Source organism: Ovis aries, chromosome 2, assembly GCF_016772045.2.
Source record: "Ovis aries strain OAR_USU_Benz2616 breed Rambouillet chromosome 2, ARS-UI_Ramb_v3.0, whole genome shotgun sequence".
In the NCBI taxonomy this organism is placed as follows: Eukaryota; Metazoa; Chordata; class Mammalia; order Artiodactyla; family Bovidae; genus Ovis; species Ovis aries.
In genome coordinates this window covers 35,045,049-35,067,110 of record NC_056055.1, presented here as the reverse complement: position 1 = coordinate 35,067,110, position 22,062 = coordinate 35,045,049, and the positions used below count along the sequence as shown (strand labels likewise).

General features: G+C 43.8%; 1 protein-coding gene across 11 annotated transcripts in view; it reads left to right on the top strand.

Annotated features, from left to right (window-relative positions):
• The first annotated feature begins 2,466 nt into the window (after positions 1-2,466).
• Positions 2,467-22,062, top strand: part of NTRK2 (neurotrophic receptor tyrosine kinase 2) — a 400,491-nt gene continuing 380,895 nt past the window's right edge. For 8 of the 11 annotated variants that reach the window (XM_042243073.2, XM_042243071.2, XM_042243072.2 and 5 more), the window contains exons 1-2: positions 2,467-2,666; positions 3,150-3,723. In XM_042243073.2, coding sequence (XP_042099007.1) covers positions 3,512-3,723 — 212 coding nt within the window. In that variant the 5' untranslated portion in view covers positions 2,467-2,666; positions 3,150-3,511. Of the gene's footprint in view, positions 2,743-3,149; positions 3,724-4,879; positions 4,934-22,062 lie in introns of those variants that run through there. The other 3 variants (XM_060410860.1, XM_060410859.1, XM_042243070.2) reach the window with 2 other exon arrangements.

Genomic DNA, 22,062 nt, shown 5'->3' with positions numbered 1-22,062 from the left:
TGTAGCTGGCCTGTTTGAGAAAACTCAGCTTCAGTTTATTTCATTAAACACCACACACACATATATTTTAATACTGACTACATCCTTGAGATATATTAATAAAAAAATAAAGATCCTTGCTTTCATAGAGTTCATAGTCTACTGACAGAGAAATAATATGAATGTAAATTATAAATGATATAATAAGTAAATTACCTATTAAAAGAGGGTAAGAACTATAGGAGGAATAGAAAGCTGATTAGAAGTGGGGCTGCAAGTTTTAATTTTGAGAGAGATTCAGTAAGGGCATATTTAGACTCTAAATACACTAGTATTACATATCTCTTACAATACAAACTCTAAAAATATTCCAACATAATTCGAATCTTCTGGTCTGCAAACCACTCTAAAACTGGTGGTCCTTTGGATGTTGCCTTGACACTTTACTGCCAGTAGGGTGCAAATGGACCTTTTCTGGGAAAAATGGGAATCTAGTGGAGGTGTGAGAGAGAGATGTGAGTATTTCTGTACACACCCTGCCCCAGGTGTTCCGCAGGGGCAGCTCCGTTAAGGACACTGGCAAGACACGAGGAGGAATGTTTTTGTATGACCTGGACCAAAACATTTTTGCCCTTGGCTTCTCTACTTTGGCACATCTTCACCCAGCAGGGGCTGAGCAGTGAAATGAACTTCAGCCTGGCCAGTTCAGCACCCAAGGCGTGTCACAGCCAAGTGATGGCGGTGAGGGAAAGGCCTACTGGCCTTGCAAAGGCCTGCAAAGAGATCATTTGGATGTTGCCCGAGGATTCCCACTTACACTCAGAGCCCAGGGTCTGTACGAAAGCCCCACTAAATGCTTTCAGTTCCCTTGTATTATTTAAGGCATAGCCGAGATCTCAGCATTCACCTTGACGTTCAGGGTTCTCGATCCTACCCATCCTCAGCATTTTCGGATAGATTTGCAGACATACTTATCTTTTGAAGGAGATCCCATCCCCATCGCCCCTTTTCGCGGGGAGGTTTGCCAGCCTTTTTCCTGGGAGGAAGCTGGCGAGGGCTGGTGAGCGGCTCACGGGTCGGGCATGGGTGCGCACGCGTCGGGCGCCGCGGGTTGCGCGTCTGGAGCCAGAGAGCGCCCCCAGCGCAGTGCCTGGCGCCGCCGCGGCCGTGGGTTGGTGCTCCCAAGCGTGCCGGGCGCTCTCTCCCCGCGCGGGGGCACCAGAGCCCTCGGAAGTGTCAGGCACTGCGGTGCATTTTCCCAGTTCTCTTTTAAATGACTGCGGAAAAAGACTCTCCGAGCCGCAAATGGGAAGACGGATTCTCAGACAAGGCTTTCGAATGCCCCGCAGCCATCATTTAACTGCGCCCTCAGTGCAGCTAGAGTTTGTCACTCGACCCTCCCGGATCACCTCGTTTGTCCCTAGTGAGACCCCCGGGCTCTGCCCGCGCCGGGCTTCTCAGTAGCTGGATGTGTGTCGTGCTCCGGGCAGCGCGGGCGCAAGGCACGCGTTCGCTCTCACCCACGCACACACGAAAACGCTCAAGGTACGGCAGGGGAGCGAGGGCTCTGGGTGCCCCTCGTGAGGGTGGGCATAGCGGGGAGTGAAGCTAAGATCAGGGAATGGCTGCATCCTCCCAGGATGAAGGATGAGATAAAATGACGCGGCGCCACACATCGGACAGGCCAGGGTTGCTACCGCGCATTTAGGGAACCCAATACGCGTCAGGCGCTCTCCCTTCCCCTCACATGTCTCTGTTTCCCGGGCGTGTGATGCCAGAAAACGACAGGGAAAAAGACTCGCTTAGAGAGCTGGAGTTGCATTTGGAGACTGCCCTCCCTCTGCCAAAGCACCAACAGGAAGACCCTCCGAAAACACCGATCCCCAAATGGATGACCCGGAATAGGGGCGGTTATTCTTGGTTACCAATGCTAGACACGTTTCTGTGTTTACAATATTTATTTATTTTTAGGATAGCTCGTCCTCCCTTTTAGGCAGGATGGGAAAGGAGAATGCAGCGGGGAGGGAAAAGGGAGGGAGGATTCCTATAATAAGAATCAGCGCATTTTTCAGAGCTGAACCGAGCCCGGTTTCCATTTCAAAAGAGGAGCCGGCCTCTACTGCGATTTTAGAAGAGACCTGGGTGTGAATTAGGGACTGGGAGGTGTCAGAGCCGGGGAATGGTTCAGCTTAGAGGTACCTGGGTCTAAATGCACGCACACACACGCACACACAGGCGCGCGCGTCTACACGGCCAGGCTGTGTGCGGGTGTGCGCGTGTGTGAACTCCCACATGCTGCTGCTGTCTGCTTCTGGCCAGTGGCACCGATGCCTCCCTCCTCCCCGCTCGCCCCCAGATTCCCCTCCCCTCCCTGTTGCTTTTGTCTGGAGGGTGTTATGGGTTTGTGTGTGTATGAGCGTGTGTGTTTTTGGATTTCAGACTAATTTTCTGGAGTTTCTGCCCCTGCTCTGCGTCAGCCCTCACGTCACTTCGCCAGCAGTAGCAGAGGAGGCGGCGGCGGCGGCGGCTGCGGCGGCGGCGGCGGCGGCGGCGGCGGCGGCTCCCGGAATTAGGTTGGAGCAGGAGCCTCGCTCGCTGCTTCGCTCGAGCTCTCCGAGCTCCGTGCCCAGCGGCAGGAGGAGCCTGGACCCAGGCGCCGCCGGCTGGCGGTAGGCGCCGGAGCCGGGGTGAGCAGCGCGGACAGTGACCTCCGTCGTCTCGGCCCTCATTGTCCCCTCTGGGGTGGCCGTGTCGGCTTCCCAGGTGGGACGCGCCGCGCCACCTGCCCGCGGCCCCTGCGCCCAGGGGCCGTGGCGGATTCTGCAGCATCATTCGGGGGCCCCGTCGCGGAACCAGCGTTCTCGGCAATCTCCGCGCCTCCCTTTAAAGAGTCCTACCCCTGGCCGGTGCCATGGGATCCTGTCCCTTGCCCTATTTTCCCCTCCTTCAGCCTTAGGCACCGGGAGAGAGTGGGCACAGTGGTGCCCCGCGGCGTCAGTGCCATCGAGGGGCAAGTTTATTTCTGGGGCCGGCCGGAGCTGGGCACTCATCTATCCCCAGTATCCCAGCTGGGCTCGCGGTGGGGGTGACGCGAGCGCGGAGGGAGAGTACCCCAATTAGTGGCGTATAGGGTCTTGAGCTCAGCCTTACGCGTATCTGTTTGTCCTCAGCCCCGAGGTGCGTCCCGGATCGCAGCGCGCGTCTAGCCAGAAGCCTGAGCCCCAGAGCATCCCGGGAGCGCCGCGGGCCGGTGCTCGGCTCGCTGGGCCATGCAGCGGCGGCCGCAGCGGAGCTCCGAGAGGCGGTAGCGCCCCCTGTGAGAAGGCCCGAGATGCCCCTGCCACTGTGAACGGTGCCGCCCGACAGGACACGCTCAGCCCCTGACACGCTCGGCTCTTCGCGCCTGAGACCAGCACCGAGAGGAAAGAGTGGTGAGCGCGGCAAAGGCCACTCGGCGCGGGCAGGGGAGACCGGCCGGGACAGCTCAGCGACACGCACTCAGGCTGACTCGGGCTGGTACTGGTGGCTAGGAATGTCGTCCTGGACCAGGTGGCATGGACCCGCCATGGCGCGGCTCTGGGGCTTCTGCTGGCTGATTGTGGGCTTCTGGAGGGCCGCTCTTGCCTGTCCCACATCCTGCAAGTGCAGCGCCTCTCGGATCTGGTGCGGCGATCCTTCTCCTGGCATCGTGGCGTTTCCGAGGCTGGAGTCTACCAGTGCTGATCCTGAGAACATCACCGAAATGTGAGTTCCTGGTCCTCTTCCTTCTTCATCCTCTCCTTGACTCTAGGGCTAGGCTGGTCAGGCGGGTCCCTCCTGGGCATGAGTGTTGTCTCAAGTCTGGGGAGAAGTCAGAGAAGAGAAGTGCAGGGCTGGGCCGTGTGTCAGTTACCTGTTTCACTGCCTTGGTGCTGTTAACACTGGGAGAAGTGTGATAATTTAAAATGTTCTAAATAATAGATGTCTATTATATGGTATTCTTATACACTTTATATTCCAAAGCCCTGCTGGGTGTGCTTTAGTCTTTCCATATGCAATAACTTAAGTTTTGGGCATTTTTGTTTCATAAGGTTCTCTGTGTATATTGGGTTAGGAGCAGTTCCAGTAATATTTATGAGAAAGGAGGTTAAAATAAGTAACTTTGGAAAAATCTGCTGAAGGAAGTTCGAGTGTCTCCCCCTTAGCTTCTTTCTCTGAGAGCTGGAGTTTACCAGTTTCCTTTTTCATTTTATACATCAGATTTTGCATAGGAGATTGCATCCAGAGATGGCCTTGAAAATAATCTGTAAGAGGAGAAGTTCCGAGTGTTGAAATGCACTAGGCTGAAAAGAGAAAATGTGATCCTTGGAAGCCTAAAAGCCTGGTCTGATTTAATTTGGACTTGACTTCCCAGAGATAGAATTTTGAGATCATTTGGATTATAAATCGTAATTGCCCATTGAATAGTTCCCCAGGAGGAGGTTGGATGATAAAGCAGCATGGAATACTCTGATGAATACTGTCTTCACCCTGGGACCCCTATGTCCCTGGAAGTGCTTGAACTTGTCCTGGTCCATTGGAGAAGCAGAATTGTGTATTTCTGGCCTCGTCTGATGCGTTGTGACAATCTGTTACCAACTAGGGGCTCACCAGTCCTTTCTCTAGCATTCCCTTGTTCCTTCTATTAGAGATTCCTCCAGCCAGCAACTTTGCCCTTTTATATGTTTCATTAACATGATATTTTATTCATCCATAAAAAGGATTGTAAGGCAAAGTTTCTCCCGGTTTACTTGAGACTGTTGACACCAGGAGAGACAGCGTTGAAAGTAAGGCTTGGGCTGTGGCCTTCCGGTTGGCGAGTGCGCATGCATCTCCCCCCTCAACACCGTGCCCGCCCCCCGCCCCCACCCCCGCCTCGGATAACACACACCCTGGCTATGCCAACGTTGTTGACCGAGACAACCTGTTTTTTAATGTAAGTAAGAGACCTTCCCAGCCTCTGCTGTTTGTCCTGTTGGTGATGCTCTTGTTAGAGGGCTCAGGCAGAAGGAAATGACAACAGAACAGAGGAAAACGTGCCGGCCCAGCAGTGCTGAGATGTGCCGGGAGCAGCCAGCTGTCAGGCTGGATCCAGGATGCTCAGATCGCAATCCTTTTGGCAAGGAGAGCAGCAGGCAGAGCTGGACAGGAAGAGTGGGTAGGGTCCCGACCGCGCCGACCCTGGCTTGGGCTGGTAGAGGCTCGCCAGCCTGGTCAGAGTGTCGGTGGCCTTTTGTCAGGATTTGTGTCTTTTTCATGAGATAGGGTGTCAGTAGTCAGATGGAGGAAGCCATATGGAATTCAGAGCCCTTCAGACTATTTTGAGACCATGAGGAATGCCTGAAAACAGTTAGGTGGTGTTTTCTTTGTGATTGTTTTAAAATTCTGTATTAGGTACTAGATAGATAATGAAGGAGGAAACATAGGGCTAATTATTATTTTTTTCAGTTTAGTATTTTTAAGGCCATAATTGGAGGAAAACTCTCTTTAAAAAATATTATTTTACGCCTGAGTGGTCTTAGCTGCCTGATAGATATGAAATTATTAATAACAGATTTGCGTAGAGTTTTCCTATATCAGTTCTCACAATTGTTGTTATTTCCTTTTATCTGATGGCCGGTTCCTATTTTCAGGCTTACATTTTTTTTTTTTTTTTTACATTTACTAAAGCATTTGTCACAGTTATTCATCTAATAATAGTAATCATAATTCCTAATTTCTACTCATTTTCTTCTTCTGATTTGAAAATCCATTGAGATTCAGGGGATGGAGAGGTGTGTAAGCTCAGTGTATAGGAATGGGGAATTAGTTTAGAAACAGGAGTCAAGTTGATAGAGGTGAGCTCTGAGAAAAAGTACTTTTCTCTGCTCATTCCCTCAGCTTTATTTGAGCCTTGTCAGTTTATGCCCCAGTGTCTTTATCTGTAAAATGTATTGAGATCCTTGTTTGGAAAGCACTTCATATAATTATTTTGAATTCTTTTGCTTTGATATCAAAATGACATCAGTGGTTGGGCTTGTTTCACTCTCATCCTTATATGACACCATCTGTGCTCTCTTTCTTACATATTAATATTTGCTTGAACAGCTTTTCAATTCTTGGCCAGTGGATACCAGCTACAGTTGGAACCAAATTACACTTTTTTTTTTTACTTTGTTATTAGACCCAATGGTATTCCTAAAATAACCTGTTTTAAAGTTCTAGTTTAATGAAGTTTAGCTGAAATGATATGTTTCTGTTTTTTAAAAGTAGGACTAATGTAGCTAAATAAAGTGTGATTAGAACTTGCTGAAACAGTTTACTATATCATTTAAAAATAATAAATCTCTTAACATCTATATGTTGGGGAAATTGCCTGAGAATCCACATGGACAGAAGAGCCTGGTGGGCTATAGTCCATGGGGTTGCAAAGAGTTGGCCATGACTGAGCGGCTAAATACACCGGGGAAAAGTCACAGTCACTGTGCCTTTTAAGGTTCAGAGAGAAGCCATGGTAGAAAATTTAAAAATATATACCTATAGACTAATTAAGGGAGAGGATTTTATTTTTTGATTCTACACGTATGTTTTAAGCCATGCTGACATTTCATTTTCAGAGTCCTTGTTTGAACCTGTTTTATTAAAAATCTTCCCTTCACAGTATCTGTCTCATATTCTTTACCCACTGATGTGACCTATGTCTAGGTCTATGTCCATCTATAGTTACACTTCACACCTGCCTAACGTCACATTGCTAAAATGTGCCAGCTTCTGTTATTTGGAGATGATTATCCCAAAGCAGTGGTACGTTAAATTTACAAACAATACTATTGTCACATATAAACAGGACGCAAGAGTAAAGTCTGTTGTTGGAGTTATGTAATCAGCCATTTAAGTTTCAGAATGTGTCAAAATGCTTCGCAAAAGACACATTCTGTCTCACCCAGTGGTAAGAGATATGGTTCAAACATAAAATAGGTCATGAAGTTTTAAAAATCATGGTCAGAAACACATGACATAAAATCTACCTACCACGTTAACCATTTTTAATGTGCTGTTCAGACGTGTTAAGTGTATTTACATGGCTGTGAAAGGGCATGCATTTTTATATTGCCCATATTTTATGAAGACCAGCAGTGACTTTTTATTTCTAAATTTCTTTGGTGACATTCGCTGATTTGGGATTGATATTTGGAGACCAATCTAATATTTTTCCTCTTAGTACAACGTAAATAGGATTTGTAGCTTTTGCTGCTCAAGCCTCTGTGTGTAATTCATTGTTGGCTTGGTTAAGAAATTGTAATGTTATGCCATTAATACATTAATTTTGGCTCTCTCACCTTGTAAGCTTTTCCACTGCTGCAGTTAATTGTACTAAAATATTCTGGCATTTAAAAGGATTCAAAGGGATCAGATTTTATCACTCCGATATTTACTTCTCAGTCCCTCCATTGGGAGTTCTAGAACCTTGAATTGTGCTTTACATGCATTTAAGAACTACAGCCTAAGTTTTGATTGTGGTTGCATAAGCCAGATTGGACTTGTTAATAAATTAGGCCGTCTTATTTACAGCATTCATTATTCAATACAACTTGCAAACAAGTTAAAAACACTTTCTCCCTAGTGAAGCTATTCACACAATTCAGCTCAGCACAGCCATTTGAAATCTCAATTTCATACCTTCTATCTCTACACTGAGGAAGTTTTTATTACATTGGATAAAACAATTGAAAAGCCCTGTGACCTTCTGACCCTACTTTCTTCCACCTCTCCCTCTCCATCACCTCTCATTAACTATACAGGAAAATGTATTTGATTATTTTTCTTCTCCGAAAAGTGATATTTCCTTATGGGAATTCAGAGCACTAGAGTTGAGCGAAGAGCCTGGGTTATATATTATTACAAGCAAGTATTGGGAAATTAAGATGATGTGGTCATAGCTACCCAGCTCTGTGTTTAGTTTTGTTTAAGATCTTTCACTGTTTCAATCCCATAAACCTCTGTTTGTGTTATTTCAGACATTTTCTAAGTCAAAAAGTTGGCTGAACAGCTGAGAGTTGAGGTCTCTTTCTCCCCAAGAACATTCTGCATGATTGCTTTGACTATCTCTAGGTTGTAGGGGTATAAAACCTAGACGTTTTCTTTAGCTGGGGAAAAGGAATTTAATTTTTGTTTTTTTGACTTTTTGTTTCTTCTTCTTCTTTTTAAAAAATCTTTAATACCAAGCAGGTGCCTCCAGTTTTAACTCATTGTTCATCCTGCCTGTTATCAAAATAAACAATATCAAGCCATTATTGAATATTATACCCTGACATTATCCATCCAACTAACTTTACTGCTTCTCTAGAGAGATTCTTGTAGGTTCAAAGCAGTAGGGTAGAATGTAGCACTGAACCTGCTGCTCCTTATAGCAGTGCCAATTTTTTATTTTACTTACTGTTTACAAATCAGTTGGGTGATTTAGGGGAGCAGTTATTTAGACAGGGCAATTTTTTCCCTCATTTGGTGTATGTAAGAGAAAGAAAGGGATAGAAAAAAATCTGAACCATGAGTTATTAATAGTTGATTGATCATTTTCATAATCTATTTGTTCTAAGTTTTAAAAAACATAAATCCCATCCCCAGGTGGCACAGATCTGAGCCCTGCAGTGGCCTGATAATTTTAGCTTCATATTTGATTTCTGATTGATCTCTATTAAAAGAGGAAAAGAGCCCACATAATCAGCATGCCTTTTAACCATTTGCTTTGCTCTCTGGGCTGTCCAAAGGACTGTGAAGTGGTAAATATTGATCTCAGAGATGAAGGAGTGAATGAATGCTTGTGGTTGTTATAAACCTGGGGAGAAAAATAACTCCCCACTCCACCATGTTACAGAAAGCTGGAATTATGTGATCTAGAAGCAGCTCCTTAATGTTTCTGGGTCTGAGCTTGTCAGAAGTAAACCGAGGGCTTTGGACCCCGTACTCTGATTCTGAAGCTCCACAAAGCTTCAGTTGTGGAGAAAGTTCAGTTTATACGTCAGCTCTGAAGTAAGGAGTGGTGCTTAGAGCCCGGCAATGAGAGTATCTGAGGACCTTCCATGTCATCATGTCCTGTGTGCATGTTTTCAGCATCTGCTCTGAATTCTCCAAGCCATCCATGTCTTTTAAAAATCATTAAAAATTAATTTTTTATTGAAATATAGTTGACTTACAATGCTGTGTTAGTTTCAGGTGTATAGCAAAGTGAATCTTTATATATATATATATATATAATATATATATATATATATAAATGTATGTGTGACAAATAGATGGGGAAACAGTGGAAACAGTGACAGACTATTTTTTTGGGCTCCAAAATCACTGCAGATGGTGATTGCAGCCATGAAATTAAAAGGCTCTTGCTCCTTGGAAGAAAAGTTATGGCCAACTTAGCATATTAAAAAGCAGAGATATTACTTTGCCAACAAAGGTCCATCTAGTCAAAGCTATGGTTTTTCCATTAGTCATGTATGGATGTGAGAGTTGGACTATAAGGAAAGCTGAGCACCAAAGAATTGATGCTTTTGAATTGTGGCGTTGGAGAAGACTCTTGAGATTCCCTTGGACTGCAGGGAGATCCAACCAGTCATCCTAAAAGAAATCAGTCCTGAATATTCACTGGAAGGACTGATGCTGAAGCTGAAACTCCAATACTTTGGGCACCTGATGTGATGAACTGACTCATTTGAAAAGACCTTGATGCCGGGACAGATTGAAGGCAAGAGGAGAAGGGGACAACAGAGGATGAGATGATTGGATGGCATCACTGACTCGATGGACATGAGTTTGGGTAAACTCCGGGAATTGGTGATACACAGGGAGTCCTGGCATGCTGCACTCATGGTGTCGCAGAGTCAGACAAGACTGAGTGACTGAACTGAACTGATGTATGCATATATATTCCCATATTTTTTTTAGTTTCTTTTCCCATATAGTTCATTACAGAGTACATCCATGTCTTTTTAAATGTGAGATACTAAGAAGACTGGTGGCATGTTAGTGCTGGGCTGATGAGTCCAAGTTCACAGGGTCACTTAAAGTCAAGATCAAGGAAGGAGAAGGGGGCCTTAGAAATGCTCTGCTTTACCCCCCCCTTGCATGAATGAGGGGCAGAGAAGAGAGTTGCTTTTCTGGCCTTGGCACATTAAAGACATCATGAGGCTTAGAAACTTCCTGCTAGCATCCAAAGGTAGTGCCAAAACCTTCCCTCTAGGGGGCCTCCCCTCTGTTCTGTTTCCTTGGACTGAACCTGACTCCAGCCCACCATTTTAGAAGCATCAGGGATGTGAAGACAAGTTTAGTCTGGCTAAGTCTATGGGAACCCATGTCTACTGGAGACAGAGCAGTTAAAAGTTCATGAACCACTGATCACAAAGCAATAGCCTGATCTTTGCATGAGAACAAATAAATTTTTTTGTTTACTTTACTGTGAGTGTGGTTATTTGTTTTAATTTTAACTCTTCCTCTTCTCTAACACTTTCACAAAAGCCAGGCTGCAGAGAAAGGCCTTCATGAGTTGGCTGCCATGAGAGATGCTGATCTTGCACCAGCTGGACCATCCAGGCAGATTAGGATTGGAGCGAGGTCAGAACAGACAGAGCATAATGGAGGCCGCTGCCCCAGAGTCTTTGCCACAGTCAGGGGTGGTTATGTAGATGGAGGAACCCACAGCCTTATATACAAAATCTGTCTTGGCTCCCATGAAAGCCCTGTGGCCAGAGAGTACTATTCTTTCCAGCCTTCTCTTTGCTTCTGGCTTCTCATGGCCCCAAGAGGGATAGCAGAGCCAGTGAGCAAGCTTAAGAGTTGTTGACTCCCATTCAGAATTCATTCTGCTACGATTTTGTACGTTGTACACGGCCTGTGCTAAGCCTTTTCCAGTATAAGCGCGCTTCTGAGACATACCTCTGGTTTCACGCAGGGCTTCTCCCCAAGGTTCCTGGAGAGCACTTTACAGACATCTGCTTATTTAGGTTTAAAACCTCTCTCTGAAGTAGGTGGGAAGGTTCTGACAGCCTCAGAGGACTGTCAGGTTGATTGGCTTGCCTGGAGTTCTCTGGTCAAGCTGAACGTAATTCAGGATAGAGGTTTATGCAGAGTCTTGCTTAGGGCTTTGTCTGCTTAGACCCACCTGTTCAGATCTGGCCTTGAGAGTACAGGCAATTTTAGGAGAAGTGTAGTTATTCAAATAAATGTTCACAAGTTAAACAGCACAGTAGTGGGAAGGAGGTGAATTGAGGCTTCATCTTGTATCTTTCTCTTCTACTATCATCTCCTTTGTAATCTGTTGTACTCTTAAGAGGTAAATGATTTATATGCCCTGGAGAATATAGTATCTTCTAGTATAGAATAAAATTTTGATAACTATACATCATTTAGAATCCCTCTTTTATTGCAAAAAGTGACCTATTATTATTGCCCACTCTTTCCTATAATCTTCATATTCCAATAATTTCCTGAACAGATCAGACACACACACCCTAGAATTCTATTTGTGTGTACAATGTGTCTATGAATATATAAATATAGGCATAAAACTCTACTAGGTGTGGTCCTTTCAGACTTAAGAATCTTGACTTGTAAAGGTTTTTCTAACAATTGAAGATTTACTTCTTTAAACCATCTAGGCATTTTTGGGGATTCAATTGACACACAATGTTATATTAGTTTCAAGCCTACAACATGATTTTCAATATCTGTATATATTACAAAATGATTTCCTTAATAAATCTAGTTAATATCTATCACTGCATGTGTGTGTGTGTGTGTGTGTGTGTGTGTGTGTGTGTATGTGTGTGTGCAAGTCTCTCATATTCTGCTCTTTGTGACCCCATGGACTATATAGCCTGCCAGGCTCCTCTGTCCATGGAATTTTTCAGGTAGGAATATTGAAGGGGGTTGCTATTTCCTACTCCAAGGGATCTTTCCGACCCAGGAGTCTAACTTGAGTCTCTTGTGTCTCCCACATTGGCAGACAGATTCTTTACCACCGCACCACCTCGGAAGTCCAATCACCACACATAGTTAGCACATTTTTTTTTCTTGTGATGGGAATTTTAAATCTACTATCTTAGCAACTTTCCAAAAATATATTACAGTATTGACTGTGGCCACCATGCTGTACATTATATCCCCACTCAGACTTTTAATTTTGTTTTACTCTTTCTGGATTTCTCTCAACGAGAATCCAAGAGAAGTTCTTCTCTAGGTGAAATCTGAGCTTCAGGGCAGCGACTCTGAGCTGGGTTATCCGACCCAGCTACTCAGAAACTCACATGTCTGTCCTCTTTGAACAGTTCTCAACAGAAACAAAAAATATTACTGGTGAGGTATTTTCAAACAGTTCTACAGTAGTGTTATTTAAACCAAGAGACATTAGAATTTTGATTTTCGACCTCTGAAATATTGTGCCGTTTAAGAAGATGGGCTCTTGTGAACTCTAATCTTTGCCATAAAAGTTGCTTTTATTTCATGTGCCCTGGAGTCCCCTGCTGCAAAGTGGCAGAGGGGCCTGGGCCTGAATCCTCTGACTATGGCTCACAGTGGGGACAGTTTGCTTTCCCTTCTTCGGCCTTGGCACACTTGTCTTAGAATGTGTGTGCAGGCCTGGGAACTGAGGTGGGCAGGGAGCTTGACATGATGGCCGCTGAGTTCTCTGGCAAGCCAGAGAAAAAACCCAGCCAACACAAACCACACACCCTTTTTGGTCTGCTTTTGGCCTTACTTCACAGCCCCTCTGCTAAGTGAGTGGTAAAGAGCCACCTGCCGATGCAGGAGACGTGGGTTCAATCCCTGGGTCAGGAAGATCCCCTGACAAAGAGTCAGACACGACTGAAGCAACTCAGCACATGCTCACCCCCGTATTGCCCTTGCCCTCCTGGGTTTGGCCTTTTCCCTTTGTGACCCTTCAGTTTCCTTCTTCTGTTCTTGGTCATGATTTTTATTCCCTTCCACACTGCCCTCAACATACAGGTACACACACACTCAGGCAGGTGGTTCGCTGCAAAGCCCCTTCCATGGACAGTGAAGAAGTCTTGTGTTGCAGAACCTGTGGGTCAGCCACCATGGTTCCAACTGAAACTGGCCTGCCAAGGTCAACTCACTCAGAGAGGCAGCAGTGTCAAGGACTCTGGGTAACTGGATGAGGAGATGGAGTTTGGTTTCAAGTTCACACTCTCACAGTTTCAGAACTCGGGATCCTGGATAAACCATTTAATCTCATCAGCCACCATGCTGTACATATTATCCTGAAACTGAAGGTTGGGATTAGTTGGATGCTAATCTCTAAAGAGTTCTGTGATTCTGAGTCAGGCAGCCATAGGCGCCAGTCTTTTCTTTTCTGTTCTGGAATTCACCCTTGCCTCCTCCCCCAGGCCTAACCCAGAGCTTGCTCCAGGTCTCTAGGTATCTTAAGCAACAGAGTCCTATCTGTGAGTTTCTCTAGGTTCACTGCTTTGGTTCAGGTTAGATGGCTTTGCAGGTTACCTTCTCCCTGCCAGCCTGCGTGGCAGTGCTCCCAAGGTTTCCCACCCATTGAAACAACTATCCCCCCACCCAGAGGTTAGCTTTTTTTTTTTTTAACATGCACTGTCTACCTGCACGTTTAGGCAATTGCATCAGCTAATCCACCCGTTTACATCTGATCGGAATACCTGCTACCATGTGTGTGTGTTCTGACCTTTTCAGGCCACTCTTGGTCCATTTCTGTGGTCGCTACTTCAGAAGGATCTCTAGTTGGCTTGCCTTTTTGCCGGTCTTCACTTTCCATGACCCCCTAAGCAGAAGCTTGCCTGAAATCAACTTTCATCTTTCTGCCTCCACCAAGTTTCATTTTCCTCCTGGCTGGAATAGTTTACCGCATGTTTCCTGATCGTCACGTGGGCTGCCTGTCATCTAAGTCAAACTTCATGCACACATTAGTTCAGTTCAACTAGTGTTTATTGAGGACACTGGTGATGCTACGGACCAATTAGGTACTTTACTGAGGCAAGAAGCTTCTGAGTAGCTTATACACATGGGAGAGAGAGAGAGATCTAATTTTAATATAATGTGATAAGGACAGTCAGTGCACATGAGGCTAAAACTCACATTTACGTAGTGATTGTTTTCAGCTTGAGCCAGACATGGGACCAATTAAAAAGGGTGTTTCCTCTCAAATGTGCATACTTTTTATTGTTAATAGTGGGAGGCATGTACATGTAGACTGGATGTGAGCAATCCGCATGCCTGCATTCTATGATGACAGCAGGCCAGCTGAGTTTGGTTATTTTTTTCTCTGTCAATACTGTGATATTTTTGTGGCTTTATCCACTTATATTCCATATGAGCAAACTGCCTGTATCTGAAACCAACCTTTCCCTTCCAGTACACGGGAAGGGCAGGAGTGTCTTTGGCTAAAACTAATCACTCCCCCTCTATGACAGATCCCACCCCCTTTAACTTTTTCTCTGTTGATGACTTGCCCTCTCTCGTCTGAATTTTCAATCTCTTCCTCTTGTCAGTGTCAGAATTTAAGCAGGACTGGGTCCCTTCCATCTTAGCAAAGTTTTCCTTTGGCTCTGTCCCCTTCTAATCCTTCCAGGTCCCTTTAGTCTTGGCCCTTTTCTCTCTTCCTTTGACTGCCGATCTTAGAAGACTGGTCTGCATTCTGTCTATTTCCTCCCCTCTGAATCCAGTCTCAATCTACTGCTTCATCAAACTTGCTCTCCACTGCATCCCAAAGACCTTCATAGAACTAATCTAAGGCAAATTTCTCTGCCCTTCTCTTATTTGCTTCTTAGCAGAACTTGGCCTCATTTCTCATCCCTTCTGAAGCATTCTTTTTCTTTGGCCTCGGTGTCAATGAAGTGTTCTCATTTTCTCCCTAACCATCTGGCTGGGGACAGTCTTCTTACTTAAAGGCTTCCTTTCCTCTGCTTTTCTCCTAAAAGTCGACATCCCTTCAGCCTTTGTCCTAGGGCTGCTTCTCTTCCTGAGCTATGTCAGCCTTACTTATGACTTCTGTTGCCTTCTGCATTCTCCTGATGTCCTAATAATTGTCCCCATCAACTATAGTGATGACCTTTGGGTCATCTGTCTACTGAACATCCTTCTTGGATATGTCATAGTGCATCACGCTTGACATTTCCAAATTAAATCATCATGGTCACCCCAAACCCATTTCCAGTGTTCCCTGCCTTAATGAATGGCGCCACTGCCCACTTGGTCAAAATGTTTTGTTTTGCATGGCAAAACCTTGGCTCCTCCCACTCCTTAACCCCTGTATTCATTCAGTTATTGTCCTGCCAAGTCACTTCTCTAAATATTTTTTATATTTGTCTAATTCTTTTTATCTCTACTGTCCAGATTCCCTCATTCATTTATTCTTGCTTCCAACAGATACTAATTGGGATCTGCTCTGTGTCATGCTAAGTACTTGGGATATGGTTGCAAGCAAGATTGACCTGGTTTCTTTTCCTTTCCAAGCTTGCAGTCTGGGAGGAGAAAGAAACATCAGATACTTACACAACCAAAAATTTAATTCAAAACCATCATCATTTTTTGCATAAAATGCAGCAGCTTCCTATGTGGTATTCTGGTCTGCAGTCTCACCCTCTTTGTGTCCATATACCACACTATGTTGGAGTGGGCTTTCTAAAATGCTGACCTTAGGTCATTGCTTCTAATCACCCCATGGCTCCCCATGTCTCTTAAAATAAAGCCCAAAGTTGTGGTTTTATAGGTTAAAACAAAACCAGATTATGACTATATTGCTATACAGTAAAGCATATATAACTGTCACATAGATTCAGACACACAGTCAGCATAACAGTTGCTTTCTACACCAGCAGATCTATAAAGGAGAACAAATTATTAACTGGAAGCATGCTTGGTGATCTTGGAATTAGAGCAAGGGCACTTAATTCTGCATTTAAAATGTTAAATGGCATTAAGTTAAGCTTGCCTGAGGCATCCATCTCCATAATGGGAGAGCCTTTACAAAGGGGAATGCAGAACTTGAAGTACTTTGGCCCAGACCTGTGTCCCCTGGATGGACACTCCTTTCTCTCTCCTTTATTCACTGCCCAGCACCAATTCTGATTGACACATTCTTTCTTTAGAAAGGTTAGTGCCTTTAGCCAAGACTTGCTCAAGCCTGGGAACGCTTCTGAGTCTTTAAAGTGATTTTGCACATTTTTTTCTTTGAAATGGATTAACGTTATTATATGGACTTTTATTCATAATTAGTTTTTAAAAATTAATATTTGAATGTTTTAAGAGATATAAACAGTATAAAGATGTGTATCACGAAAAGTTATTCTCCCTCCCATAATGGGTTCCAACTGGCCAATCCCTCTGGCTCTCTCTCCAGTAGAAACTTAGATTTTAGTTTGTATGCTTGCTTTTAGGAAGAGTCTACTCAAGCATGTGAGTCTACTCACATACGTGGGTATATATATACACATATATGTATGTTTATGTATACATATATATGGGTATATAACTGTCTACATTTTTTTTTTTTTTTACTGTTAAGTATTTCTTTACTTAACAGTGTATCTTAAAAATGTTTCTGTATCAACATATGTGGGACTTCCCTGGTGACTCAAGAAACCTCCTGCAATGCAGAAGCCACAGGAGATGTGGGTTCCCTCCCTGGGTCAGGAGAATCCTATTGACAGATGAACCTGGTGAGGTACTGTCTGTAAAGTCCCAAATAGTTGGATATGGCTGAAGGAACTTAGCACTCATGTATGCATCAGCATATGTACTGCAACCTTATTTTTTCACAGTCACATAGTTCTCATTGAAGGAATAGATTTCATTTGACTAATTTTTACTTGGACACCCTGTGTTCAAGTTCTTGCACACTTGCATAATTTTATCTATAGGAAAAGTTTCTAGAATTTGAATTACAGGGGCAATTGCATGACATTTATGATTTGATAGATATTGCCAAGTTGTCTTGCGAAAAGATCACATCGTTTTATTCTGCCACTCAAACTGGAAGCGCCTGTTTTTCTACAGCCAAGCTGATACTGTTTGTTATCAAAACTTTTGACCTTTGTCAATCACGTTCCTGGGAAATAGTGTAGCATTATTGCTTTATTTCACAATTCTTTAATTATGATTTGTTAAACATCTTTTTATGTAAATGTAAGTAGCTCAGTTGGTAAAGAATCTGCCTGCAGTGCAGGAGACCAGGGTTCGATCCCTGGGTCGGGAAGATCCCTTGGAGAAGGAAATGGCAAACCACTCCAGTATCCTTGCCTGGAGAATCCCATGGACAGAGGAGCCTGGTGGGCTAGACTCCATGGGGTCGCAAAAAGTCCAGGCAAACCTGAGCCACTAACACACAACAAGCCATTTGTACTTCTTTTTTTGTGAACTGTATATCCCTTAGGGATTTTCTTTTTCTATTGGATTGGTGACCTTTTCAAAAAATTGATTCGTAAAATCTGTTTAGCAATAAGAAAATTTATGCTTTGTCTAATGTTTTGCTTGTCTTCTGATGTTGATCATAGTTTTTGGTTACACAGACTTAAATGTTTTTGTAGTAAAATTTATTATTTCCTTATGACTTCTGTATTGTAAATGAGGCTAAAAAGAGTCTTTCCTTCCATAAAAGTATAAAATAAGTCTCCTATATTTTCTTCTTTTACCTCTACTATTTCATGCTTTTGTATTGCTCTATCCGGCTTTTTAAAATATAAAAGGTGAAGTAGTAAAAACAACTGTTTCAAGATAGCTAATCAGTCTATCAGGTCTCCTGACACCATTGATTATATTATTCAACTTTTCCTTCACTAATTTAAAATAACAATTTTAAATTAAATATTTAAATTTTAAATGAATTCTAATATGGTTAAGTATAAAGATCATCTTTGTGTTTTGGCTTATTTTGGGATCTATCCTCTTCTGTTAATCAGTTTGTCTGTTTACATACTAGCACTAAACTTTTTATCTTCTGAAGTTTCACATATATATTTATGTATTTTCTACTTGTATTAGTCTTACTCATAAATTCCTTTCAGAATTTTCAGGATTATTCTTACATGCTAATTTTTCCATATGCATTTTAGGAACTGCTTTCCTAGCTCCCCACCACACAATACTGATGTTTTAAATTAAGACAGCATTTATATTTGTATATTAAAATCTCACAATTTCTTAATAAGTCATAAAAGCCCTGCACTCTCTAATGCAAGCCCATTTCTCCAGCCTCATTTTTTCCCTCTCCCTTTCTTTAATAAGATGATGCAGTCTCTCCAAGTTTTATATTGCCCTATGGAGTTATAGTCTCACTCACCTCCAAGGCTTCACACCGGCTGTCCTCTCTGCCAGGAATACCATTCTTGTGGCTCCTACCTCTGACTACCTTCCTCTGCCTCTCTTCCTCTGGGCTACACATCTCTACCATGTGCTTTTACAGCCTCACCCATTGTTTCCCAACCCCATCATAGGTCACTTAATATGTAAATACAGGCCTATGTGCCAGTCTGCATGCCCTCTTCTAGTATGAAGTAGGTTTAGTCACTCAGTCCAACTCTTTGGGACCCCATGGACTATAGCCCACCAGGCTCCTCTCTCCATGGGATTCTTCAGGCAAGAATACTGGAGTGGGTAGCCATTCCCTTCTCCAGGGGATCTTCTCGACCCAAGAATCAAACCTGGGTCTCCTGAATTGCAGGCAGATTCTTTTCTGTCTGAGCCATCAGGGAGGCAGGGACCATGTGGATCTTGTTTATTGCTCTTCCCTAGCACAGTGTCTCGGAGACGGCAATGGCAGCCCACTCCAGTACTCTTGCCTGGAAAATCCCATGGATGGAGGAGCCTGGTGGGCTGCAGTCCATGAGGTCGCTAAGAGTCGGACATGACTGAGCGACTTCGCTTTCACTTTTCACTTTCATGCACTGGAGAAGGAAATGGCAACCCTCTCCAGTGTTTTTGCATGGAGAATCCCAGGGACTGGGGAGCCTGGTGGGCTGCCGTCTATGGGGTCGCATAGGACATGACTGAAGCGACTTAGCAGCAGCAGCAGCAGCAGCAGCAGCAGCAGCAGCAGCAGCAGCAGCAGCAGCAGCAGCACAGTGTCCTAGATTTCCCTATTATCCACAGACACAAGGATATATATATATGTGTGTGTGTGTGTGTGTGTGTGTGTGTACCCCCTTCTCCTACAAATCTATCTTTTAGAATTCCTAATGAGAATATTTATAAAGTTGTTCTTTGGGCTGTCAGTGTGTAAATTTCTAGACATGATTTTCATAAAGTCATCAGGTTAATGTGTTTGTTTAAATAAATAACCTTTATGGAATTAAATAGCACTATGCTGGTTCCTGCACAGTAAGAAATCTATTCATCATAAAGACAGCATCTTTGGAAAGGAAGAAAGGAAGAGCTTTGATGAGGCAGGATTATTATGTATCCAGCAGGAAGGAGAGACAGGGAAGAGATGGAGGGTGAATGTAAGCAGATAAAGAGAGATGCAGAACAAATCAGCTCAACAACAAGGGTAAATCCAGGAAAGAAGAATCATATTAGGGAAATTCGATCTCCAGTGAACACATGGGTCTAATGAGGAAGATTTGTGCCTTTTCTGTTTTGTAATAGCTAATAATGGATATCCCTGTGGATCAAATGCAGTTTTCCCTGTGACTGCATTTATGGCATTTCACTTAAAAAGCGATTCTGGTGTGAAATTTCAGATGTGATTTATCCTTCTTGTAGTATGGATGGTAGAGGCTGCACATTTTTCAGGGGTATGAACAGTGTGTGTCAAGTCCAGTTTAGTGAAGCACCTGTTGCACATACTTTTGCACCTTTATAATCAGGGTGCATTGGGCTGATCCTGTAATGTTTCATGGTGCTTCGTTTGTATTCATAATAATTGACATTATCAGTCATCTTAGACATTTTAATAGTTGTTTGCAAAACTGATCACAAAGCAACTGATAGACATAAAAGATTTGCAAGTCTTTTAAAAATAGAGTGGGGAAGAATATAGGTGAACAGATTGTGTTGAATAATCCAAAAAGATAATTCTCCCTTGAGATAAATAATATCCATTTATTTATGTTTACACGATGTGGTATGTTCATAATATACATAACAAATGAAAATCGTTTAGATTCCTTGTGTGTTTTGAAATTTAAACTTAAAAAGGAATGGCCATTATGGAAGGAACATATAATATTTACCTCTTAAGAGAAAAGTACTATTTTTGGTTGAGTCACTGACTGTCATGGTGAACCCGGGTGGCCCTCTGGGGCTTAACTTCTTTGCCATCTCATTTATTTTCTCAAGGAATTGCTTTCTCATAAAAAAACAAAACAAAACAAAACAAAAAAAACCAGAACTTTCCTAGAGCTTAACTGCCTGGTGACTTGAAAGCATTGCTGAACCTTTTATTTACGCCAGGCTACCCTAGAGTCCGCTCTGTCACCACTCTCCCTTTATTGTAGATTATATCTATACGTGTACAGTTCAGTGTGCCACAGACGTTCTGTTGACAAAGTTATCTTTTCCAGCAGATTCCTGAAATGGAGGACAGGCGTTGACTGATAAACATGGATTGATTGCTTGATTGATCCATTTATTCATTCATCTAGTCAGTTAGTTAATCAACAAATATGTCTTGACTATGTTCTCCCACCAGGTGGTTTTCTGGGTCCTAGGTAATAAGACTGAGGCCAGCTCTTCCCGTTTATATGGCTTGTTGTAGGTCCCCAGTCAGATCATTGTCCTGCACAGCTGAACTCATCAATAGCACCACAGACAGCAACCTTGGACCCTCCCACCACCACCACCACACACACACACACACACACACACACACACACACACACACACACACACACACACACGTGCGCCACACACACACACACACAGAGAATTGTGCCTAGAACATGCTCATCTGCAACAGGAGGACAGACCCACAGAAAGGCCTGCACAGGCGCCAGGAATGGGCTTAAGGTTCTTTGTGTAGAAAATTCTGAGGTCCTACTAGGTCAAGAAGGGCAGGTGTGATTTCCAGGCGGGAGCATCCTGCTGCCTCATATGGAGGAGTACCAGAGTGAGGGCCTCTGACATGCCAGGGCCCACTGCCTAGAGCTAAGGGGCAAGGTTGTCTGGGTCTTTGCCTTATGGATCTGACCTTGGCTTTGTGATAGTTTTGAGCCATAATGTGCTGTAGAGTAGAGGAAGTACAGAGCTTTTGCATAGGAGCATACAGAGGGGACCAGATGCCATGATCTTAGTTTTCTTAATGTTGAGCTTTAAGATAACTTTTTCACTCTCCTTTTTCACTTTTGTTAAGAGGCTCTTTAGTTCTTCTTCACATTCTGCCATAAGGGTCGTGTCACCTGTATATCTGAGGTTATTGATATTTCTCCCGGCAATCTTGATTCCAGCTTGTGTTTCTTCCAGCCCAGCATTTCTCATGATGTACTCTGCATAGAAGTTAAATAAGCAGGGTGACAGTATACAGCCTTGACATACTCCTTTTCCTATTTGGAACCAGTCTGTTGTTCCATGTCCAGTTCTAACTGTTGGTTCCTGACCTGCATACAGGTTTCTCAAGAGTCAGGTCAGGTGGTCTGGTATTCCCATCTCTTTCAGAATTTTCAGAAGTTGTGGATGACAACAAACTGATGACTGATGTTGAAGCTGAAACTCCAATACTTTGGCCACCTGATGCGAAGAGCTAGCTCATTTGAAAAGACCCTGATGCTGGGAAAGATTGAGGGCAGGAGGAGAAGGGGACGACAGAGGATGAGATGGTTGAATGGCATCACTGACTCAATGGACATGGGTTTAGGTGAACACTGGGAGTTAGTGATGGACAGGGAGGCCTGGCGTGTTGTGGTTCATGGGGTCGCAAAGAGTCTGACATGACTGAGTTACTGAACTAAACTGAGCTGAACTGATACAGAGGGGTGGCCTTCTCTGGTGGTTCAGATGGTGACGAATCCGCTTGCAATGCAAAAGATATGGGCTCCATCCCTGAGTCAGGAAGATCCCTTGGAGAAGGGAATGGCAATCAACTTCATTATTCTTGCCTGGAGAATCCCATGGACAGAG